This window comes from Desmodus rotundus, chromosome 3 (genome assembly GCF_022682495.2).
Source record: "Desmodus rotundus isolate HL8 chromosome 3, HLdesRot8A.1, whole genome shotgun sequence".
NCBI lineage: Eukaryota > Metazoa > Chordata > Mammalia > Chiroptera > Phyllostomidae > Desmodus > Desmodus rotundus.
Window position 1 is genome coordinate 3,597,900 of NC_071389.1, and position 23,838 is coordinate 3,621,737.

The 23,838-nt window shown below is 49.0% G+C and overlaps 1 protein-coding gene across 12 annotated transcripts in view; it reads left to right on the plus strand.

The window, feature by feature from the left end:
• CAMTA1 (calmodulin binding transcription activator 1) overlaps nt 1-23,838 on the plus strand; it is a 761,376-nt gene that overhangs the window by 383,289 nt on the left and 354,249 nt on the right. For all 12 annotated transcript variants that reach the window (XM_053920471.2, XM_053920463.2, XM_053920464.2 and 9 more), the window contains one exon: nt 2,322-2,457. In XM_053920471.2, the coding sequence (XP_053776446.1) occupies nt 2,338-2,457 (120 nt within the window). In that variant the 5' untranslated portion in view covers nt 2,322-2,337. The remainder of the gene's footprint in view (nt 1-2,321; nt 2,458-23,838) is intronic.

Below are 23,838 nucleotides of genomic sequence, written 5' to 3' on the forward strand. Positions count from 1 at the left end.
TGCCCTGCAGAGAAAGAAGCCTTATAGCTCTTGTCCTGGTGCAGGCTCCCTATGTAACTTTTTCCATTAGTTGGAAGAGAGATAAAAATAAAGACTCTTCCTGAGTCTGTTAGGCCTTGACTGCCTTCAGCTCAAAATAATCCACATGTCCAAGTAGCATATGTTGGGGTTACATAGTCTGTTCCCCCTCAAATACAAAGGTCAGGTCACCGAGAGAGATGGGTTTCCTTGGGTGGGAGCAGTTGTGACTCTGACTGCAGATGTGACAGTGTTTTGGGGAGTCTCACCAGGTACAATCCAGGCACAGGTGGCCTGAAGACACTGCTGTGGTTCTTGACCAGGTTTAGGAGGGCAGGAGGGCAGGACCCTGTGATAGCTCACAGGCTGCTGGATTTCACTAAGGCCGTGTCTCTGGCAGTAGATAAGGTTTTGGGGGCCTGGGACTCCCTGCCACACTCTCATGAGGCTCAGTGGGGTGGAGACAAGCGCAGAGCCGTCAGTGGGTTAGACACAGCCCTTAGCTTATTCCTGAGGCAGTGGCCATGAACGCAGCAGTGGGGCTTTGGGGCCTGCCTACTGGGTCTTCCAGGGGGTGGGGGCTTGCAGTGCTTGGTAGCTGAGGTGCCAATACCTGGAGCAGGGGGGAAGAAGGGAGGCAGGCCCAGCGGCCCTGTGTTCCAGCTTGCCTGTGGCAGAGAGATGGAAAAGGGCTGTAAGGTTATCAGGGCGAGACAGGGACCATCAGGTGACAGCCTTGTGACAAGCACAGGGAGCTGTTTCCCAGTTGTCCTCTGTGCCGACTTAGGGAGGAAACCGACAGACACAAACCGATCGCACCATGACCGTCGAGCCGTGAAGTGCCGGGAGGCTAAAATTCCTGTGGAATGGTGTTTCATCCTCACCTTGTAGCTGACGGGCACAGCCCCGCTGGGGAGGAACTGCAGTTAGCTGCTGACACCCTGGCATGGTGTCCTGATGTGGCAGTCTGGCATGGTTTTCTTCCCCCCAGACAGCAGAAGAGTAAGACACCAATAGCCAGTGTGCTGTGCCTGGCTGTGAAATGGCCCCGTCGTTCGAAGGAGCAGAGGAAGACAGGGCAGAGGCTCCTGACCCAGGCCTCGGGGAAGAGGGCTGGCCACTCCCTCACCTCTGCTGTGGCAGAATAGCAGAGCCAAGTGGCCTTAGAAGAAGCTACTTCCTTTGCGCCAACAGGGAGTGACATGGAATGCCCACCTGAGCGGGTCTCGTGTGTGTACAGTCACTTGCTGTTCTTTCCTCTGGCTGAGTGGTTAGGTACAGAGTGACATGGAGTGGCCGCGGGCAGGGATCGGGGCCGAGGGATGTGCTGTTAGTTTTCAGGGGAGTCTTCCTTGAAGGTCAGATCTACCCACACCTGCCAAAACGTTGTTCTGGAAATGGTTTCCCATAGCACTTGCCCACCGCTGCCACAGGACTTTAGCTGTTTGTCTCCTTGGTGTTTCCAAACCAGAATCTGTGGCAGCTGCAACTGTGGGGGGTGGGGAATGTGAGCCTCCTCTGCTCCCTGTGGCTCATGCATGGCTTCTTGGAGGAAAATTCAAGGTTCTTCTTATGTGTACTTTTTAAGTGGCTCTAGAACAGCCACCCCACTCTTAGCATTTAGCAAGAAAGCAACTATTTTCATAAGATACAGTGGTGGTGGACCGAACAGACAAATTTACCTGGCAGTTCCTGGGTCCTCTGACAGCTGGAGCCCAAATGGGAAAGAATCAGGTACTTAGCTCGCTGGGGAGGGCATACTGGCTGCTCTCGTCGCAGCCCTGATCTGATGCAGGCAATGAATCAGGAGCACTCGGCCCGGCGATGCGCCTTCCATTGGTCTGTTCCTAACATAGTCATCCTGCATCCGTGTAAACTTATTTATTTCCTAATGCTGGGTGATGGATTAAAAGATAGGTAGAAAATCTTTCTAGGAGAGATAAGATATTGCAGGCTGCCGCGACAGCCTGGCTCTTTCTGCTTCCTCTGTTTTTCCTACTTCTCTGTGCGGAGTCAGGCCCCAGCATCGTATATCCTGATTAGATGGTGACGATTACTAAGGGGATGTTTTTTAGCCTATCATTGACACATTTAATTCATTAGGTACCAAATCCACAAGCAAATTTTGGCTGGCCATAAAACACGGTTAATCCAGGGAGCTGCAATAAAAGGTGAAAAATTACGTTCCAGCAACTGTGGAATATTGCTTTTCTGCAGAGACTTTTACTGGTCTACGATATCTTTCTTCATAAATTTGTCTTCTGCTTGGTTCTCTGGGTAACTTAACCATTTGTTGTTTCCAGACCACAGAATGGCTCGATGATACTCTACAACAGGAAGAAAGTGAAGTACAGGAAAGACGGGTACTGCTGGAAAAAGAGGAAAGACGGGAAGACAACCCGGGAGGACCACATGAAGCTGAAGGTCCAGGGAGTGGAGGTAAAGAGCGGGACCGGCCCGCCAGCCCCACCGCTGTCCTTTCCGGTCGCACTGGGGACGGCATTGCTCTGGAGGGTTTTGGTGCCTGTCACCCCTGTCGAGCGCATTCTTGTTTGCCAAGACCCTGCTTGTTTTCTTTCCTTCTCCCTTCTTACCCTATCAGGTTCTCCACGAAACTGATCTCACTAAAATGCTCCTGCCCCTTGGGGGCCACTGGAATGTAGGTCGGGATTGGCAAGGTTCCTGCAGAATCATGTGTTGTGTTTATCCCAGAGTGGCCTCCAGGTGCGCTGAGAGTTGCAGGTGCTGGGGAGGGGGAGCCGCCTCAGGGGTCTCCCTCCTGAGGTGGCCTGGGTGGGTCCCAGGGAGCTGGTGACCCCCAAGCGGAGCGTGGCCTCACCCCCTCTACCAACAAACCTTCCTGTGCCCCTCAGTGTGGTTCAGCCTCAGGGAGCTGGCAGGTGTTACAGGTAATCTGATGGGCTGGTAAGGTGTGCAGGGTTGTTACCGGGCTGGGGTGGTGGTGAGACTGTAGAAAGTATCATGGGATCTTGTGCAAACTTCTGTCTGGGTCCCAGGGAAGACGGGGTGCAATCCAGTTTCCTTGCTGTCATTCTGATGGCACAGATGCTCCCCTGGGCAGCCATGGGCATGTCCCCTGGCTCTTCTTCCCAGGGTTCGAGGGCCCGAGCCATGTGCCACAGTGCCAGAGGAAAGGATAGGGACCATGGTGCATTCGCAGCCTGCTTAGCAGTGAGCGCCTGCTTCTCTCCGTCTTGTGGGTCCTCGTGAAGCGTCTTCCTGGGAGGGGTAGGTGCTGTCTTAAGCTAGGAGCCAAGAAGCTGGCTTGTGATCTACCTGGTTATTCAAAGTGGTCACAGGAAGGGCTCCGGGAGTCCACTAGTGCCAGGATGGCTCGGCCACTCCCCCTCCATGCTGACGTTCTTTGTGACGAACTTGTCATCGTGACCTTTTCTAGATTAATCATGTACTTCTCTGCATGTTAAAAATAGCATCCAATGGCTTTTATCGTACTACCCCACAGAGAGAGATAACTTTGTTTTATGCTTTCTGTGTTTTTAAAACACCTAATAACAATGCTTTATGATGATGAACAAAGAAAAGTCCCGATATGAGAAATTCCAGTTCACTGTGTTCTCCTGCATTCGATGTTTGCATAGCACGGTTGAATCGGCTGCGGGAAGCATCAAAATGCAGCTTGCCCAAACGTGCTGGTGTGGACCAGCTCTAGGATGTGCCGTGACTGTACACACAGGTCCGCCTTTGTTACCCAGGCCTTAGGGGTGTGCGGCTTTGTCCTTATCTCAGTGGAGGAAAAGGTAGAGGAGCAGGTCGGCGGCCAAGAACGAGGGTGCTCTCCGGAGGAGCGGGGTCTGTGGGAACTCACACAGCCCCTGGGCCCACAGGTCTCTGGTAAACTTCCCCTTCAGTGGCACATGAATCAGGAACTCGGTGGTAAGTAACAGTGAGGTGGAATTCTTCCTCAGCAGCTGCGCAGACGCCCAGAGGGAAGACAGTCTGTGTTCATTTTCTTCCCTGTGCTGTAAGTGAGGAATGCCCCTGGATGGGATCAGAATGATTTAAGGTTATTTTTAGGCCATGTTTGTGTTCAGAGTTATTGTGGCTCCCATGCTTGAGGTCTAACATGTAGGCACATGGGCAGGGGCCATCTGGACCCTCAGAACACGGAGTTGGGGATGCGCAGGGCCGTGAGGGGTTCCCGTGACTTCCCAGGTGTGAGTATCAGCAGCAGCGGGAATAGCAGGTGGGCTTGGACACGCCTTGGCCGGCAACACAGAGGTGTGCTCTCAGGTCCTGGGAGAGAGAGACCCCCAGGTGAGGTCATGGTGTGGTGGCCTCTCCTGAGGGGCTCAGGAAGTTGTCCCAGCCAGTCCTCCAGCAAGCATTGACAGGGGCCCCACTCTGCACAGGGACCCGTGGGGGCTGCAGAGAAACAGGAGCCAGAGTTGAACTGAAGAGACAGCCTTGTCCGTACCTCAAAGTCACAGACAGTGTTGAGGAGTGCAGAGCCCGCACTTTTGGGACAAGACTGCTGGGAGTTCAGAGCAGCTGAGATGGCCAGAGAGGCTTCCCAGGTGGGGGGGATTGCCAGTGAAGCTCCTGAAGCCAGGTGGGAGCGTGTGTGTGACTTACACGGCATTCCCTAGCTTGCTTTTCCCCTAGCACCCTGGTTAAGTCACGTTTGTGTGGACACTCAGATCTCCGCATCCCTCTCAGCCACTCCGAAGTATTCCGCTGTGGAAGCACGGAGCCGCTTTCGAGTGGTGGGCTTGCATGTTCTTTCCCGTTTTTCTACACCACAGTGCTTCATATCTGTTTGTGTACATGTCTGACTGGACCTGGAATTGCCAGGTGTGAGTGCTGAGCGGTTTCAGTCTTCCTAGACATGGCTAAATTGCTCCATGGTGGCTGTGCTAATTACCTGCCCACCAGCCCTCAGAAGTGCCACTTGTCCCTCACCCTGTCACACACTGATGGATGAGAGCTGGGAGCCCACTCAGTTCAGATTTGGGTTTTCCTTCTTCATTTCCAGATGCGCACGTTCTTGTGTTGAGGGAAGTCCCTCGCTGTGGATCGTCTGCCATAGGCACGTTGTGTAAACAGCCCCAAAGAAAGACTTCACTGGCAGGAGCGGCTGCGCATGTCCCTGACACTGCCCCTGCAGGTGCTCTGATCTGGACTGGCAGCTGGGCAGCCCTGAGGTCGTGCAGGGGACGGCAGGCAGGTGGTCCTTTCCACCCAGGAAATTGCACTGTGGATGTACAGGGGGGGTTGTATCTTGCAGGAGGAGGGGCTGCCCAGTTTGGACGCTGCTTTCTCCTGTGGATTCGTTCAGGCGGTTCCCAGTGACTCAGCACCCACGTCACACCAGGCACTGTGCCAGCCAACTACCCCTATCACTGGGGGAGGCAGACCACCCTGCGTGGGGCCTCAGAGCTGTGATTTTCTGCCACTTGAGCTGGTTTCCTCAGTTCAAGGACACGATAGAGATATTTGGATGTACCATTTAACATATCACTTGCTGTAAGTCTTCCCTCAGGCCAGGAAAACTTCCAGCCCGGTCCTCGGAACTGCTCAGCAGTCTAGCTTCTTTTGTTCTCAGAGGCTGGGGCCCTCAGTACACAGGCAACTCAAAGGCACATTGATTTTCTCAAGCAGGCACAGGATGGGGCAGTGCGTTTGAAGCTGACGAGCCTCTAGGTCCGTGATGAGTTGTCTTGTCTGTGAGCCGAGGCGATGCTAGCTCGATAAGGATTCGGGGATGACAAAGGTTGGCAGGGAGGAACAGGAGGGTGCCGCGATCTCGGTATCTCATGAGATGAAATCTCAGCAGGCCTGGAGTTGGTCCTGCCCCACACTCAGACTTATGCCTGCTTGTCAGGGGGACTGGTGTGGGTTTCCTTGAGAGCAGAGGGCACCCCTAAAGTGTCCCCTTGCCTCCTGGATTGCCGCTCCAGGGGTCCGATGATCTGCATGAAGCCAGTCGGAGGGGGTGTTGCTCTTGCATCCAAGATAGAAAGGTCCTTCTCAAGCTCATGGTGCTTTCTCTGGCCCTAGAAGTGTGCAGGCTGTCATTGCACCTGTCCCCGGGGAGTGTGAGGGGGTCAGAACCCAGGCCGGCTGTGGGCCACCTACCTCCCAGCTGTTTCACTGCTGGCTCCCACTACAGAGAGGAGCCATGTGCTAAGTACAGTGGCAGCTGCAGGCTGACGGTTCTCCTGAATACCAGGCACGCTGTCTCCTTCAACCCTCATCGAAACATCCATGCAAAGCACTGATTATGCCCATTTCACAGATGAGAGGTTGAGCCTCAGAGAGGGTTTCTCTTGCCCCACTTCCCACCACAAGCCAGTGTGGAGCTGGGACTGAGCCAGGTGTGCCTGGCACTCAGCATAATCTCTTTCCTGACACCAGTTGCTCCTAGGCTCTTGGGTAGGATTTGTCATTTTTCAGGTCCAGTCAGCATGTTCCCTTCCCATCAGCCAGCTGTCCGCCTGGGTTGGGACAAGTGCTGAGGATGCAGTGATGTCAAGAACTCTTATGATTTGGGGGAGGCAGACAAAAGGTCAAACATGCAACTGTAATACAGGGTGTTGAGGGCTGGGATAGAGAAATACAAGGCCCCTTGTGGGGCAGGCACATAGGAGGGGGGACCTAGGCCGATCCAGGCTTAGGAGGTGGCATAGACATAGGGGACCAGGCAGTGCTTGGAGGTAGGTGGTACCAGGGTCTGGATGGGAAGTCGCCATAGGCAGTGACGGAGGCCGCTGTAAAACAGGCAGCGTGATTTAAAGCAGCAGGTGCCAGGAGTGTGCAGCGTCAGTATCTTCCAGCCCCATCAGACCAGATGTTTACCTTGCAGGGACAGGGCTTCCTCTGTTCTGATCGTGGGGCGGGCTTTGCTGGGTGTCCTGCCTTTGAAACCATGGGTGGTCCCTGCAGAGGCTGTTGGCGCAATTGTGGTTGCACAAAGACATCCTGCCCCACCGAGCCTGCTCTGTGGTGGACAGGCACCCCCTGGCCTGGACATCTGCCCGGCAGAAATGCCAGCCGTCATCTCCGATCGGACTTCTCAGCAGTGAAGAGCATTTAGTTTTGCTGACATGACGGAGCCTGCGAGCTCCGAGCCCACTGTGAGTGCGGCAGCAGTGGTAACGAGGTTATGTTTTTGGACTCAGCCTCATTAGGACTGATGTTCTTTATTTGGACACTTAGGCCACATATTAAAAAGAAAAAAAAAGCACCTCTTTTAAAAGTAGGGATGATATTGTAGTTACCGCATTAGGAATTAACAGGGCATGAAATAACTGTCTGCCTCGTGGCGATGCCAGATCGGTTCAGCTCTGCTTGCAACCATAAGATAAATAGGTGTCTTGCTTGCAGCTGATGGAAAAATATTTAAAATAGCCAGCCACAACACGTGTGGCGCTGAAGCCAAGTTTGGGAAAGAGCAGTGAATAGACAAGGAGGAAGTTGGCTGAGGGACCAGCTCAGCAGTGGAGGCTCCCCACTCCAGTGAGTCTGCGTGCTGCCCTGGTAGGTTTTAAGTAGAATAACACGGTTTTGCTTTTTGTAACCCACTGTGTGGCTTTGGTCGGTGGACGTGTTATTTCACACCGTTCCCCTTCAGCGTTGCCATGCGCCCAGGCGGTTTATATGTCAGCAGTCCTTGTGCAGAGTCTGTTATATTCTGTGTCTGCCTGAGCCTGTGTTGGCCTTGTAACCCTGGCCCCGCCCAGCGTCTCCTGGGTCTTCTGCAGCCAGAGTCACGATTCCCGCCCTGCAGGTGCCCACCAGGCCATCAGTACGTTTCTTAAGGAAGTGTCCTCCTTGACTTCATATTAGCTCTGCCCAGGTCAATGCATACACATTGAGTATCTGGTATTTTCCAGATGCTAGAAAGCCTAGTTTCTAGACTCTAATGATCTGTTAAGTGCAGGATTGAGAGGCAAGTAAGACAGAATCATGCTTGAAAAACTTACAGAAACATAAAGCTGGTCGTTTCAACAGGACATGGCAATTGTTACCGCACAGGTTCTGGGGTTCAAATAAACATGTTTCCCTGAGCACGGTTTGGGGCAGATCACCAAGGGAACTGCTCTGAGCGGTGAGACTGACCAAGTCCTCATAGGTGCCCCTCATCGGGGGCTCTCCCACCCTGCGATGCAGTCATGGTTGCACATCTGGGACTCGAACCCAGGTCTTCGACTCCCAGTCCCGCTGCCTCTCCTGCCTGGTGCCAAGCGCTGGCGACGGTGGGGTCCTGGCCTCATAACCGGCTCCAGTGGAAAGGGCCCGTCCGTACAGTGGCACCTTGGGGAGTTCCCAGGGCTCTCTCTGACTTTAAATCATCCAAATTTTTGTGCAGCGTCCTGCTGGTACGCTAACATGTTAAAACTTAATTTCCTGTTTCCTGGATGTGTTTGGGTAGAATCAATTCAGGAGCTCAAATCCATAGTCTTTCCTTAATTTCTAATTACCTGGCATCCCTGGTGACATGTCCTTACCCAATTCATAAAATTAAAATTTTAACTAATAAATAGCAGTAAGCTAGCTGCATTTTTCAGTGGCAGCAGCGCCCTCCCTGTTCAGTGCAGCTGGGCTCGCAGAGGCCTGGCCAGCGTGGTGGTCTTGCTTCTCCTCCCCAAGCCCCCTCTTCCCTGACCACAGCCAGTGAGCAACAAGCAACAGCAGCATCGTTGACTGAATGCCTCCTGTGTCCATCGCTTCACATGCATCATCTCATTCAGTGGTTGGCAACATCCTCACTAGGGAGGGACTGTCAGTATCCTCGTTTTTACAGATGCGATTAATTTCCAGGAGGGGTAAGAAGTGTATCCAGCAATACCTAGCTGGTTAGTAACAGAGCCAAGATCCCACCCAGGTCTGTCTGATTCCAGATTTCCAGTTTCCTCATCACGATACCACAGGGGCTTCCAAACACCCGATCGCAGAAGATGTGTCCTTAGAGCGTGGAGTTCGGGGAGTGAAGGGTTTCAGTACAGCACTGTGCACCATAGTATAGGTCTCAAGTGAGACTGGAGATAAGGAAGGTCTTTAGTAGGAGTGATGGGCCCCCTTCTGGTCACCAGGCCGCTCTTTCTTATAACTCCAGCCCATCCGAGGGGAAGAGTCCCTACTGCACAGCTTCTCCAGCCCGGGAACCTGCTGCTCCCTCAGCCACCAGGGGCTGCAAGGAGGAGGTAGGGAGGCTCCTTGCTGCGCTCTCAGTGGTTGGGAGTTCGTCGTCCAGCTCCCTCTGGGACCTGCCTGTGGGACTGGGCCCCCTTAGCTCTGATTTCATCCAAGCCTTTTGGGAACTTTGGATATTCCCTTGTCGACCTGCACTCAGGGTAACAGGTTGTGTTCATCTTCTCCTGCTATGAACTGTCCTAAAGCTGCAGCTTTCAGCTTCCAGGATCTGCTCCCTTTGGGCGTGAGGGCTGTGCGTGAGGGCTGTGTCGCTCGCCCTGCACAGGCGTGCACACACATGTGAGACAGGATGCCAGTTACATTCGAATTTCAGATGAACAGTAAGTTATTTTTCAGTATAGTGTGTCACATGCAGTGTTTGGGATATACTTACACTAAAATGGTGTCTGTTTGTCTGAGACCCACTATTAGTGACATCCTGTATTTTTCTTTTTAAAAATTTTTATTGTTATTCAGCTGTATTGTTACAGTTGTATGCCTTTTCTTCCCATCCCTCCACCCCACCCCAGCCGAACCCCCCACCTTCCCCCAACTCCACCCTCCCCTTGATTTTGTCCATGTGTCCTTTATAGTAGTTCCTGTAATCCCCTTTCCCCACTGTCCCTGCCCCACTCCCCTGTGGCTATTGTTAGATTGTTCTTAACTTCAATGTCTCTGGTTATATTTTCATCTGGCAGCCCTCCGGCCATCAGAGCAGTTGCCTTTGAGTCTTTGCAGGCAGTTGGCTGCTTGGGTATTGTCCTTATTGAAGACTTGAGGAAGTAAGTTGGTTTATCTCCAGACTCATTATTGATGCAGGAACCGTAAACACAGAGGGGACGCTGGCCACTGCTGAGGAGGAGGCGCCCCTGACAGTGTGCTAGTGAACCCCAGCACTGCCAGGCCTGGGACCCTCTTGCTTCTTAAATCCCGAAGTGCTAGGACTGCGGGGAGCCTCTGTTCTGCACCTTCGGTGACTGTAACCCCAAGAAAGGAAGAACCATGTGTGAGTGAGAGACGTGCTGGGAAGATTTCGAAGGAAGTGTGTTTGTAGTTTGTGCCTTCCTTCTACTCCTGGCAGATTACAATATGTGAAATATTTTGCCATTTCCTTTTTAAAACTCAATTTGAGCTTTATTGAGCTAGAAACTCCCTGTCAGAGGTAGAGCCGCAGGCTGTCAACTTGTATGCTGAACTCGTATTTAATTATTATCATAACAGCACCTGAACGTCATTGCTGATGAGCCCACGAGGACATGAGTGGGAATTTTAGCATGTTCACTTTCGGCGGGAGCCCTGGACCAGCCCCGTCAGAATTCACCCGAGGGCCTTTCTCTGCTGGGCCCCAGCGCGCAGCAGATGCAAAGTCTGATGTTACCCAGGACACAGCCTTGATTCTGTGAGCGTAACAGATGGCCGTGTGGGCAGCTGGGGACGCCTTTCAGAACATGATCTGTGTCCCACCCCCGTGGGCAGTGACCAGACACGGCTGTCTGCGTTGCGTAAAGAGTGTCTCTGGCCTTCACTTGGCTGAATAGTAAATTATTGATCTTCTCCGCATCTTTCAATTCCCTAATATTGCGGGCGAAATTTTCTCCTGTCGTGGGCGCTGTGGCGGTCTCTTTGTGGGGCAGCCCGTGTGCAGAGGGCACAGATCTCCAGGCTTGTCTTAGAAGAGTCACTCCCAACCTTCTTTAGCTGACATTAGTCATTGACACAGGGAAGGGATATGTTTTGCGAACTAATCAGGCTCACTGTGCTCTGTCTGCCTCCCACAGGCCAGCCAAAAAGATGGGAAAATAGAGGCGCAGTGAAGGGCTTTTGTGCTCCCAGTAGGAGTGGTCAGAGAAGCTTTACTTCTCTACTTTGCACATGAAAGAAGGGCACAGCTATTCACACAGCTGCCAGGCTGGAGGGTGGGGGAGGTTGCTTTGATAGGGCTCTTACTTGTGGGGGTTCTGGCTGCTGAGTGACTCTCTGCTCCCCCTGCCAGGATGTGAGGCCGGAACTATAGATGGAAGGCAGGTGATTTCATGAAAGAGCACCTTGCTGGTTCCTGAGGTTCTCTCCTAGACACATGAAATGGCCTTCCATTTCTCTTTGCATTTGTTAATTCCAGCACCTTGTAATGCTGTGTGCCCTTCAGGGCATGCCTTAATTTCCTGTTGCAGAACGCTCAGAACCTGTGGCCCTGTGGCTTCTTGCTCCCCACAGTGTGGTCCGTTGGTCAGAGTGTCAGCCTCCCCTGCGAGCCTGTTAGACGTGTGGGCCCCCCGGGCCACACCTGGGTTTGCTGAGGCGAGGTCTCCTTTCAGGAAGGTGCCTCATGACTCACAGGCATGGCCCTTCGCAGCCTGATTGACACACACCGTCCAGGGTCCTCCCTCGGTGGCTCAGCCTTAGGCAGGTGGGGCTCGTTTTTATTTAATCTTAGGAAAAGTCCAAAGGAAAATTTCACAGGTTGGTCTGGTATTCATTATTTCACTCCCAGCACTTAAAATAAAATATCCAGCTATCACTGCTCATTCTGCCCTTGGCCATGAAGGAGAGAATAGCAGGGCTGTGGAAGCAGAGCACCCCCACTGGCCACGACTGAACGGTTCCCTCGGCCCTGTCTTCTCTGCCGGAAGCAGCCCCCCTCCTGCATTGTGCAGCCCAGGCTCGGCGTGGTCTCTGGTACACATCTGGGGCTCAGGAAACATTGTTTTTTGAATGGATGGATGAAATGGTGAACTTCTTCTGTAAAGGGCTGGACAGTAAATAGTTCCAGTTTTATTGGCCAGACAGACTCTGTCTCAGCTACCGTAGTAGTTGACATAGATGATAGTTAAGAAATGAGTGTGACTGTGTCCCAATAAAACTTTATTTACAAAGAGAGGCTGAGGGACCATTGGTGATACTTGCTGACCCCTGTTCTGGATTGTGGCAGCAGGTTCTAGAAGGAGCAGGGTACTATGGGAGCTGGTGAGAGATTGATGGGGGATGACCAAGGACTTGCCACACACTTTTTAAGGACTTAAATCGGAGCAGTGGTCTGTCCTAGAGCTTGTGTTTGCAGCCTGAGGATGTTCATACTCAGCTTATAATTCTGCAACGAATTAACACTTTTATTCATGACGTGCCAACTGTCACATCAGGCAGTATTGTGAGTCATGCTGTCCTGGGAGAGTCAGGGTCTCCTCTTTCTCTTTGCTTTCAGTGGCAGCCCGTCCATGGGGCATAGGCTTCTTTGTCCTCAGCCTGAAGAAAGGGGCAGTGTCTTTTGCAAAGGGCACTTTGGAAGTGGGGTTGGGAAATGTCCTATTTCTCCCATGTGCCCAAGGCTCTGCTCTGTGGCTCCGAGGAGAGGGCAGGGTGAGTCCTGAAGAGGTGCACTGAGTTCCCTTGTTCCAGGACAGCTGAGCCAAAGGTGGGTTGGTTAAAGGAAGAGAGAGAAGCTGAGCTACCTGTGTCTCTAGGCTGGCACTGCTTTGGAAGCAGCCCAGACGTGTTTAGTGACAATGTCCCCCTAGCATGGAGGCTGCAGGAAGGGTGCGGATGCTGTTGTCCGCATTCCAATATTTGCATGACCCCACGAGAAAACCAGGGACTTGCTCTTTCATCTCGGCCGCCAGTTTACGAGCAGCTTTATGACGGATGCAAGAAGGAGACATTTATTACAAAAGTGTGAGAGATGTTGACTCCTCACGAATTGATTATTTGGAATTTATTTTATTAAATATTCTAGGTGGCGTATGATAAACTGAACTTCTGGTTTGCAGCTTAATGATTCATGTATCTGCGGTGATAAGGAAATCAAAGGCTCGGTTTGCTGTTTCTGGGGAAGAATATGGATTGTTATTAGGTCTGGAATGGGCCTCTTGAGAAGCCTTCCTTAAGGGAGCACACATGTCAATGATTTCTCCTCTAGGCGAGGATCCCAGTGTTTCACTTACGGAAACATAAATTCTAAGCAAGTGGCTGTGGTTTTCCCCAACCTTTGGCTCCTTGCACCCAGTTCTCCTGGGTGATCTGCCTCTGTCCCTTGGCCAGTGTCTAGTGCTCATGGTCCTTTAGTCCCCACATCTTTGTTTTCTCGTTTCCGATTTCTCATGCTAGAGTCTCTGCTGAGATCTTCGTATTTCAGCACCTAAGATGCTGGTAGAGACCACAATAGTGTCCCTTTTGCTTGAAATTTCTGGAGAGATTTGTGTGAAGTCTTGGGGAGACCGTGAGTGAGTCTCAGACCTGAACACGCCCCTGGGAGTGTGGTCAGCTCATGCAGGGTCCGGCTCTGGCCCGGAACCCAGCCGTGCAGAAGCAGGCAGGCAGCCAAGGCTACCCAGTGGCTTCCACCTATGCCGACGACCCCAGGTGAGAGTGCTGTGGGGCTGTGCTCATTCTCAGATGAAACAGAGCCGGGGGGCTTAGCAGGGGTGGCTGTCCAGCCCACCACCTGAGGACAGGCCATGCAGGGGAGCAGCCAGGTGACGGTTAGTGAGGATGACAAGTGTGCAGGAATGCCTTCTGGGGACGTTTCGAAGGTATCAGCGTTGTCTGATAGCTTAAGTTTGAAATACTTTATGACTTCTTCCTCTTTCCAACACAGCAGACAAATGGTTAAATGTCGTAACCTCTTCTGTATGAAGCTGTGGGAAACAAACTTGGGAAACCCCAAGATGCCTTATTTCCCCCAAGATTCCTTTCTGGCCTACGTGTAGTGCAGCTGAAACACATGCTTAAACCCCTTTCCATGGTGGACAACCTGAAATGATATTTTTCTTAAACCCCTCATTTCTCATGTGCTTTTATATGTGGAATTAGACCTAGTTGTCAGGGTAATGCCATAAGAAGTCCAATTTCCCCAAAGACTACACACCGAACTGCGAAGCAGTTATTTCTCACAAACAGAATGTGCTTGTCACTCTGTGGGACTAATCAGTCGGGGAGGGAGTGTGTTTTGCTGCTGACCTTTAATTCTTTAATGGCCGTGAAATGCTTGATACAGGCTAAATGACAGCCCCGACCAAAGGGTGGGCAGAGCACGGCTCCCTCCAGCTCTGTCTCCAGCTGGCTGTGGGTGGGCGTTGTTCTAAGGAAGATCTCCTGGCTCCCTGAGGGGACGGCGGCTGGGACGATTCTCCCATGCCCTGGTTGGTGTTCGCAGCTTCGGTCTCAGCAGCACCAAGCACAGTAGGGACTCAGTTTACATTTCCTACACGACTGGATGAGCGTGTGGGCAGCAGGCCCACAGAGTTCCTTCCCAGGGTCTACTGGGGGTGGTGGCCTCCCCGGGCCTGCGCAGGGGCTGCACCACTGGGCGCTTTGAGGGGCACGGGCTTGGGGCCGGGTGGTGGCCTTGACCTGGGAGACAGGCAAGTGAACCCCATGAAGTCGCTTCCCTTCCAATCTGATGAACACTTTCAGCCACAATATGAAATGTTTGGAAACGAGACGCTGCACAGTATTTTTTGGCTGTGGTTTTTTTTTCTTTCACAACACCTGGCAATAAAATTCTCAGGCTAAATACCAGATGAGCGTGCCTCATTATGTCTAGTAACTCCGTCTATAACTTTTCTAAGCCCTCCAGATGGAAGCGCAGTATAAATGTGGAGAGCTTGAGGAGGGGAAATGAAAATAAATGCGCTAAGAAATAAAGAATCTGTTTTTTTATCCTTTCTTTTGCAAATAGTGTTTGCAATGACATATTGTGAATGGACTGAATTATAAGGAAAACAGAAATGAAACAGAGCTTGGGGGTAGGAAGAGCAATTGTTACACTTACTTTAACTGATATAATGCAAAGCAACGCTTTTTACACTCAATTAGTTTGCACATTGTGTTGGACACAAACCAGAATGTAGAACACTTTTGAGTTTTGTTTTTACATGATTAAGGGAGATGAGATGAAATAAATTCAGTTAATTACCCTCCATTTCTTTTGGTCTAAGGTACTTTTGCCTTGTTTTCCTCACCCTGCTCTTGAATGAATGGGCCTTATTCCTCCCTCGGTGGGGGGGGACCAGGGCCCCACCTCTGCTCACAAACAATTGGTCCTCCCAAAGATCAGTGGGTTTTCCCTAGAGTTCCCTCCACCACCTCAGGCTTGCCTTTCTCCGTATAAACAAGGTTACGAGGAGTCAGAGCTATTTACATTTGTTAGTTAACTATATTTTGTGTTTTGAATATCAGAAAAAGATGGCAAAGGGTCAGGCCTGGTCAGGAAAGGGCAGCAAGCATGACTGTGGCTAACATGTTAGCAAGCATCTAGGTAGCAAAAGTATTTTCAAGGCTGTGTATTTCAAGATCCTTGTTTAATTTAGTTTGCTTAATTATCCTTTCTTGCATTTTTAATACTCTTAATATTATAATATTAGGAATTACAATGTGTGATTATGTATTGCTCATTTGAACATGTGCTAGATGTAAGCGGAAATGTGGGTTGATGCTGTGAACTGGGAACAGACAGACTTGGGGGATCTAGCCCTGGGCCTTCCTGTGTGCAGCTCTGTCTCTTGCAGGAAGGGTCCAGGGAAGGGCTGGTCTTTGCGAAGATGTATGGAAGTGTTTCTCTATCTTGAAGGTGTGTGTGTGTATGTCCCCTGGGCATTCTGACTCAGTTCCCTGGCTGGGGCCTAAGTTAGGAGTGTGCTGGTGCTGCTGGTCACAGACCGTCCTGTGAGTAATGAAGATGGGACGACATTGTGGACATCAGGTGGTGTACCCCATGGGCTGCTGATTAACTAGTAGCCCATGCCAGTTGCAAATCACCACCACCTGCTGACCAAGCCTGGCCGATGGCACATGTGTTTCCTTCTGGCACAGAGTTGTGGGCAAGGGCCCTGGTCCGGCTGAAAGTCATTGTCATTTTCACATGTGCAACAGGAGAGCCACACCTGTAGTGCATTCAGGGAGTCCCTGTTTTACACTCAAAACCACAAACACAAATAAGAAAACAATGGGAGAAACCTGTTAGGTATAATATCCAATTATAATTATTTTTATTCCAAAAGGCACGTCAAATAAATAATGCAGTTATGTTACTTTCAGAAAATGCAACAGCATTAGTTAATTTACATAAATTATACAACTCATTATCTTTGTTTATAAAAAGCCGTAGCAATATTTTGGCTTATGGATCTAAATGGGAAAAATGAAATCTCAGATTTTGGTTCAGTGTCATTTCCTTTCCTTGCACAGTCCCCTTTTTATTTACTTACAGAAAGAGGGTCTGTGTGACAGATTCCCTTGGGATTAGTGCCTTTTGCTCACGCCAAATGGAATGCATTGTGTGGCTGTTATTTATAAAAAGCCAAATAAGTACAAGTGAATTACTGCGAGTCTCCAGAGAGAACCTGAGCAGCAGTCCCAGCTTCCTCTGCCAGCTTTGTCCACTCCTCCACCAGCCCCAGGGCCGGCACAGTGGGGCAGGGCTGCAGGGACCAGGGAGCAGGGTTTCCAAGCCTCCTTTTTGCCTTCTCTGCCGTGGAAGTCCTCAGGCAGTTTGGTTTTGGTGCCCACGTGCCACCTCTGAGTAGCTGGACTCCTGCGCTGTCCAAAACTCATGTCACTGTGGAGCACCTGAAATGCGACATGTCAGCGGTGTAGAATACAAACTGCCTGTCTGAGACTTAGTATGAAAAGTAGCTGTGTTAAAGAACCCATTGATACTTTTATTGATTACATGTTAAAACGACATTTAAATATGTTGGCTAAATAGAATATGTTAAAATTAGTTTCACCAGTTTCTTTTTACCTCTTGACTGTTACTACTAGGAAATTTAAAATGTGGCTGGTATTTTACTGGACAGTGCTGGGACTATGCCATGCTAACCTTGAGGCTGGAGGCCTGGGTTACCTTTAAGCATGCCCATTATTTAGATGCTGATTCTAGTTCTTCTGCTGCATCCGGCGATCTCCACATTGAAAGCTGAGATGCAATGCTGCGGGAAGCAGGTCTTGTTGGATGCTGTGCTTAGAGATTCGAAGGGCCCACAGGAGAACAACGCGATGGAAGAAAATCGGGCTCTGGTCCCTCAAAGGCACTTGGTTGGTGCTTCTGCTTAAAAGTGTTGCCTGTGGAGGGAGGAGCCCAACTCCCAGGATATTTCAGAGTGGACACTAGTGAGTCTGAAATTCTCCTCCCTCGCTTATGCAGACCCACTGGAATGGCAGGAGAATAGGGCTGCCCTGTGGCAAGCTGCAGAGTTGGGTGTGCTTGTTGGTGGGGGATGCTGAACACGATTTCACGTGTGGGAAACTGGGGCCCTGCCAAGTGCCAGGGCGTCTGGACTTTCAACGTCACTGTGTTCAGAATGGAACCCATGACTGGCATTGCTGGTGAAGCTTCTGGCTGCAGGGTCATTGGGGGTTAGCCATGGGTATAGCCTGGACCCTGGAGCCCCAGGGGCCACCGCTGAGGGTCGCAGGGTCTGTCCTCCAGCCACCAGTTCTGTTGGGTCCCAGTGAAGCTCTTTGCTCTCGCAGCACTTGGGATGTTAGCGACCAAGTGACTTTGGTCACTTGTTGGTTGTTGATGAATTATTTTATTCTTCCATCCATCCATTCATCCAAGAAACATTATAATAAGCCCGCTGCCTCTGGGCACTTTGCTGGGCACTGGGTCAGACAGGACAGAGGTGAGCCGTGAGCAGCTCAGGACCTCCAAGGTGAGTGCTGCAGGGGACAAATAGGTCCGTCTAGGTGGAGTGATGGCTGGGTGCTGGGCTTCGGAGGTTTGGAAGGGCCTTGCTGAGGCGGGGACATTCTGCCTGTGCCTCGAAGAATGAAGTGGTGTTGCTGTGAAGAGCTGGAGGACATTCTGAGCAGAAAGGACAGTATGGCTCTCCTAGGCTGGAGGGCCTTGGTTTCCCACTGACAGAAAGGGACCGGTGTGCCAGGAGAGCAGGGACAGGACAGAGAGGCAAGAGTGCAGGAAGGGCCTGGAGCCAGGTCCTGTGGGGCTCAGGTGTGGTAAGGATTTTAGATTCTGTTCTAAGGGTCTGAAGAAGCTGCAGACGGGAATTTCAGAGGAGTCTAGGAGGCAGTAGGGAAAGTTCTAGATGGGTGATGTGGTCCTGGGCCCAGTGATACTGGACATGTCACTTAATCCTCTCTGGAGTTGGTGTCTTTATCTATGAAGTGTAAAGGCTGAAGGAAGGGAAGGCAAGTTGGCCAGAATGTTCTGCAAGGTTCTTTTTATTACAAATGTTGACAGAGAGCTCAGTCTTTCCCTTCTCGGAGTCAGTGGCTTTTATATGCCTCTAGGACTGATGCTGGATGGCTGACAGGGCACTGGCATTTCCGTAAGTCTTCAGATTTCATGTTTGTGAGCTCCTGGGCTTCATAAAATACAAGGCAGCAGAGCGATCCCTGGGTATGCAGCAGAATCATTGTGGGTGCCAAGGCTCTAATGTGTAGTCTGGGTACCTGGGCATTCATAATTTCAAAAAAGCTTCCCAGGTGATTGATTCTGAATATCAGCCAGGTTGGAGGTGCCTTGGAGATTGTACCTTCTATAAGGGGACAAAGAGGGGCCCTGTGGCCAGAGGTTCTTTGTTTAGCAGTATGCCAGATGCCTAAGACTCACAGGATCTCCTGGAACCCCTCCAAGTTCAAATTTCCAGACCTACCATCAGAGCAAGGGTCTTGGTTCATAAATTGTGATCACATCACTTTTCACAAAGAGAGTCAGGTACAACCCACAGAATAAACAAATCCGTGGTAGACTGAGGGGCTTTTGGTGGGTGTTAGTCTCATACTGACAAGTTATTTGCTGAGAAGGCAAAGGGGTTGGTTGTCATGAATGCTTTGAGGATATGACACAGCCACTGAGGAGCATTTCTGATGCTTCTTCCTACTGTCCCCAATACCCCCATGACGAATAAGCTAGCTGGGTATCTGCAAAAAGCTTAGGAACCCAAGGATGGAGCTAAGCGCTAATCCCACTCTCTCGTACATCTCTAAAAATGCCCAGATACCTCTAATGCAATGACAAAGTAACTGGCAGCAGACTTACTGTTCCACTAAAACCAACTAGATCCCTGGACAAAATATGCGAAACAACTGTTGTCAGAAGTGGGACATCAGACATGCAGGACTGTGATATCTGAGAGGAGTGAATGAACAAGGGAATCTCTGGCTTTCTGGCTGGAGGCTTTTTCCAGTAGCATGGAGATGGGGGCAAACAAGCAGAGACCAGTAGCCTAGCTGAGTTCAGATGGGGATCAGAGTTTGGGGAGGCCAAGGCAGTTGGAACTTGCAGAGCAGAGTACTGGAGAGAAGGAAAATAAGCAGAGAAAGAGATCCAGAAATCTGCATAGTAGGTCCCCTTGAGTCTTTGGCTAAATACTAAGTTGAGTATATATGAAGTGAAACTCCACAAGGTCAGTTGATAAAACAACCACTGGGAGTTATAAGCTAAAAATTCTCAGAACTGACATAGAACTGGGAGATGTTCAAGTTTGGACTAGGCTGGGTGAAGAGATGTTATCGAATACCTGAAGCATCCAGCAGAAGTCCCAGAAGGGTCACACTTTAATAGTAGGGCCGAACTCTCCCTGGAGTAAATAATACTTTAGACTCCCCCTCCCCACCCCCAGCAAAGCATAAAAGCAAACCTAGAAGTGAGCAAGCTGATCTACAAGTGCCAGACAAACAAAATTCAACATTCTTCAAAATAAGATAGCAAAATTTACACTCAATGATATATCATTCACAATGTTCCATGTTCAATAAAATATTATTAAACATATAAAGGAATGGGGAAACATGGCCCATATCCAAGATAAAAATCAGACAGTAGAAATGGAACCTAACATAACATAGATACTGAATTAGAAGATAAGGATTTTTAAACAGCTATTATAAATATCTTCTGTGATTTAAAGGAAAAGATGAACAGTGTGAGGAGAGAGCCATAAGATAGGAAGGGAACCAAGTACAACTTTTATAATTGGAAAATACAATATCTGAAGTGAAAATTTCACCAGATGAGAGTATTAGTTATTGACTGATGTGTAAAACATTACCACAAATGTAGCAACTTAAAACAATACCCATTTATCATCTCACTGTTTCTGAGGGTCAGAAATCTGGGAGTTGTTCAGCTGACTCCTCTGTTTCAGAGTCTTTCCCAAGGCTGTAATCAATGAGTCAATCAGGGCCAAGGTCTCATCTGAGAGCTCAGCTGAGGAGGATCTGCTGCTAAGCTTTCTTGGTTGTTGTAAGAATTTGGTTTCTTGAAGGATGTTAAACCAAGGGCTTCAGCTCCTTGCTGGCTTTTAGCCATGGGTCATCTTCATTTCCTTGCCACATAGATCTCTCCAAAGTGGCAGCTTGTTTTATTAAGTATATAAGCCATAAATAATGGTAAAGAGAGTTTGCTAGCAAAACAGAAGTTATAATCTCTTGTAAACTAATCGCAGGAGTAATATTCCATCACCTGTGATGTATCCTGTGGAAGCAGATCACCAATATGCTCACCAGAAAGAGGTGGAGGTTACACAAGGGTATGAATGATAGGAGGTTGAGATCATTGGGGCCATTTTAGAGTCTAAGGATTGCAATGGGCTTAAATATCAGACTAAACACTAGAAAGAAAGAGGAGTGAACCTGAAGATACAGCAATAGAAACTGCTCAAACCGAAGCAGCCAGAGAAGAAAGGGTGGGATAAAACTAACAGCAACAGTGACTCAGGGAACTGTGAAATAATGTGGAGTGGAGGCCCAGAGCCTGGGGGATGGGGTGGGGTTGGGGTGAGGGCATCAGAGAAGTATTTAAAGAAATAGTGGCCAAGACTTTTCTAAATTTCATGAAAACTATAAAATCACAGATCCAAGCTCAATGAACCTGAACATAAAGCAGGAAAAATACAAATAAAAGAACACCAAGAAATATAATAATCAAATTACTGAAATCCAGCAACAAAAAGAAATCTTTTAATTTGGCAGGAAAATTAAAAAAAGACACATTACAAAGCTAGGAACTACAACTGATATCTGATCATAAGTACTGCAGGTCAGAAGACAATGGAACATGTTAAATTGTGGAAAGAAAAAAACTCAACCTAAAATTCTATATTAACTGAATATATTCTTCAAAAGTGAAGGGGAAATAAAGACATTTTTAGACAAAAAGCTGAGAGAATTTACTGCTAACGGATCTATACTACAAGAATATTAAAGGAAGTTCCTCAGGCAAAGAAATATGTCAGTAGATAAAAACTCCAGTACACACAAAGGAATGAGAAGCAAAGTGGTAAAAATGTGGGTAAATATAAACTATCCTCCCTCATGTTTTTAAATTTTTCTTTAAAAAATAATTGGCCAAAACTTACAAAGTTATAGCTCTTAATGCCTTCATCAAAAAAGAAGGAACAGCTCAAGCCATAACCAAAGCTTGCATCTCAGGAAACAAGGAAAAAGACAAGCAAACTAAACCCAATATGTGCCAAAGGAAGGAAATAGTAAAGATCAACTTAAATGAAATGGAAGAATAATACATAAAGTCCATGAAACCAGAAGTTGATTGTTATAAACAATCGACAAGATTGTCTGACTTATGATTGGGAAATGGCCCATCCATCCACTCTTACCACTTCTTCCGAGGGTTGCACTGGAGGCCCTTCATAGTGCAGCAACACAAGGAAGAGAACCAAAATGCATACAGATGGGAAAGAAAGGAGTAAAGCTCTGTTACCAGTTAACATGCGCAGATGTGCAGAAAATGCTGAGGAATCTATGGGAAACCTATTGGACCTAGTGGATGAAGTTAAGAAGGCCACAAGGGACGAGATCAATATATGAAAAAACAGATGTTTTCCCATATATTAGAAATGAGTGACTGGAAAATAAGTTAGAACATACAATTAGAGAAATGTAAGATTTAGAATAGCATACAAATGAACTGTTTTAGGAAAAATTAGCAAAATATATATCAACTGAAAAACTATAAAACATTGCTGGGAGAAATTAAAGAAGACTTAAGTCAGTGGAGGGATCTACCTTGTGCATGGACTGGAGGATTCAGTGTGGTTCAGACGGCAGTTTTCTCCAAAGAGATCTACAGCCTCAGAGCAGTTCCAGTCCCAATCCCACTGGACTTGCCTTGGGGTGGGGATTGACAAGCTGGGACTAAAATGTATATAAAACATAAAAAAGGACCTAGCATAGCTAAAAGAACTTGTAAAGTTAAAAGAGTTAGACTGCTTGATGTCCATACTCACCTAAAGTTACCGTGAACAGGACAGTATGGTATGGGGTCATCAAGTCAATGTCTCAGACACTCAGATTTCAGGTCTCCATGTGGGGTTGGTGGATAGATTTGGGTCTTGATGGTCAGCAAGGTTTGACCACTAGAAATGACACAGAGGCTCAAGAAGACAGTTCGTTATATTCAGAGGTCCTAGGAACTGGGGACATGCCGTGCTGGGCCATTTGGGAAAGACAGCAGCCCAGGAGGGGCAGAAGGTGTAGTAGGAGGGAGAACCTAGGCCATGGCCTTTGCTGGAGTTTCCATGGGAAAGGCAAGGCAGGCTAGGGTGGGCAGTTTAAGATTAGGCAGTCTGAATAACGTCGGTGGGCTCCCAGCCACAGGGACAGTCCCTTTTGGCCTGCTGCCTGGCTCAGGAGTTATTAAGGCAGAAGAACATGGCCTCTTGGAATATAAGGGGCAGGGGAAGCTGGCCGCCAGGGTGGGGGCAGGGGGGGAGCGGTATTGGTTTGCATGTCAAAGACCTGCTCCAGGCTGAGCCCTCTCCAATCCCCATGGGTTGGCTAACTCCCAGGGTCAGGCTCCCCCTAGGAGAAAGGTTTTTAAGTTTCAGTTATGCAAGATAAGTATGTTCTGGAGCTCTACTCTACAGCTTAGTGCCTGTAGCTAGCAATACTGTATCGTTTATTTAAAAGAGGGCAGGTCTTATGTCAAATGTTCCTGCTACACAAAATAATAATGAAAATGATGATAATAATAATGGCAGGAAGCAGCTTTGGGAGGTGATGGATATGCCTGTGGCCTCGATGGTGGTGGTGGAGTCATAGGTTTATATTTATCTGCAATCACATTGTCTTTAAATATGAACATTAAATATGTACAGCTTTTTACATGTCAGCTGTACTTCAACAAAGTATTTTATAAAGACATCAAAACATCATACTATGGAGAAAATAAAACATAGGAACAGGACAGACTCATTCTTGAATTGCCTCATGGACAGACAGGCAGACTTCTTAGTTTCCTAAGAAGCCCCTCACAGCACAGAGTATATGTCATCTCTTCTGTCTCTATTTCATCAAAATAAAAACACCTTTCCCTTTTCTATGGCTTCAAAATGAACAGGTACAATCAGATAATTTAGAAAGGCAGGAAGAGGTGGAATTTACCCAAAGTCCCATTATTGAAACTGTGCTGCACACCCTTCTGTGAGTTTTTCACATGCACACACCTCATTAGCCCGGGAGATTACGTCGTACACACTGGTTTGCACTTGCTTTTCGCACCGGGTTCCATGTTAGGTGATTTCCGTCGCTGTTCATGGCTCTGTGTGGTCCTGTGTGTTCAGCCTCTTCACTGCCATCAGACGTTGGTGACGTTGCTCCTGTTTGCCTTTAGAAATCACACTGTGACGTCCTGTTTGTTCAGTGATCCTTCAATGACTACTCAAGGGC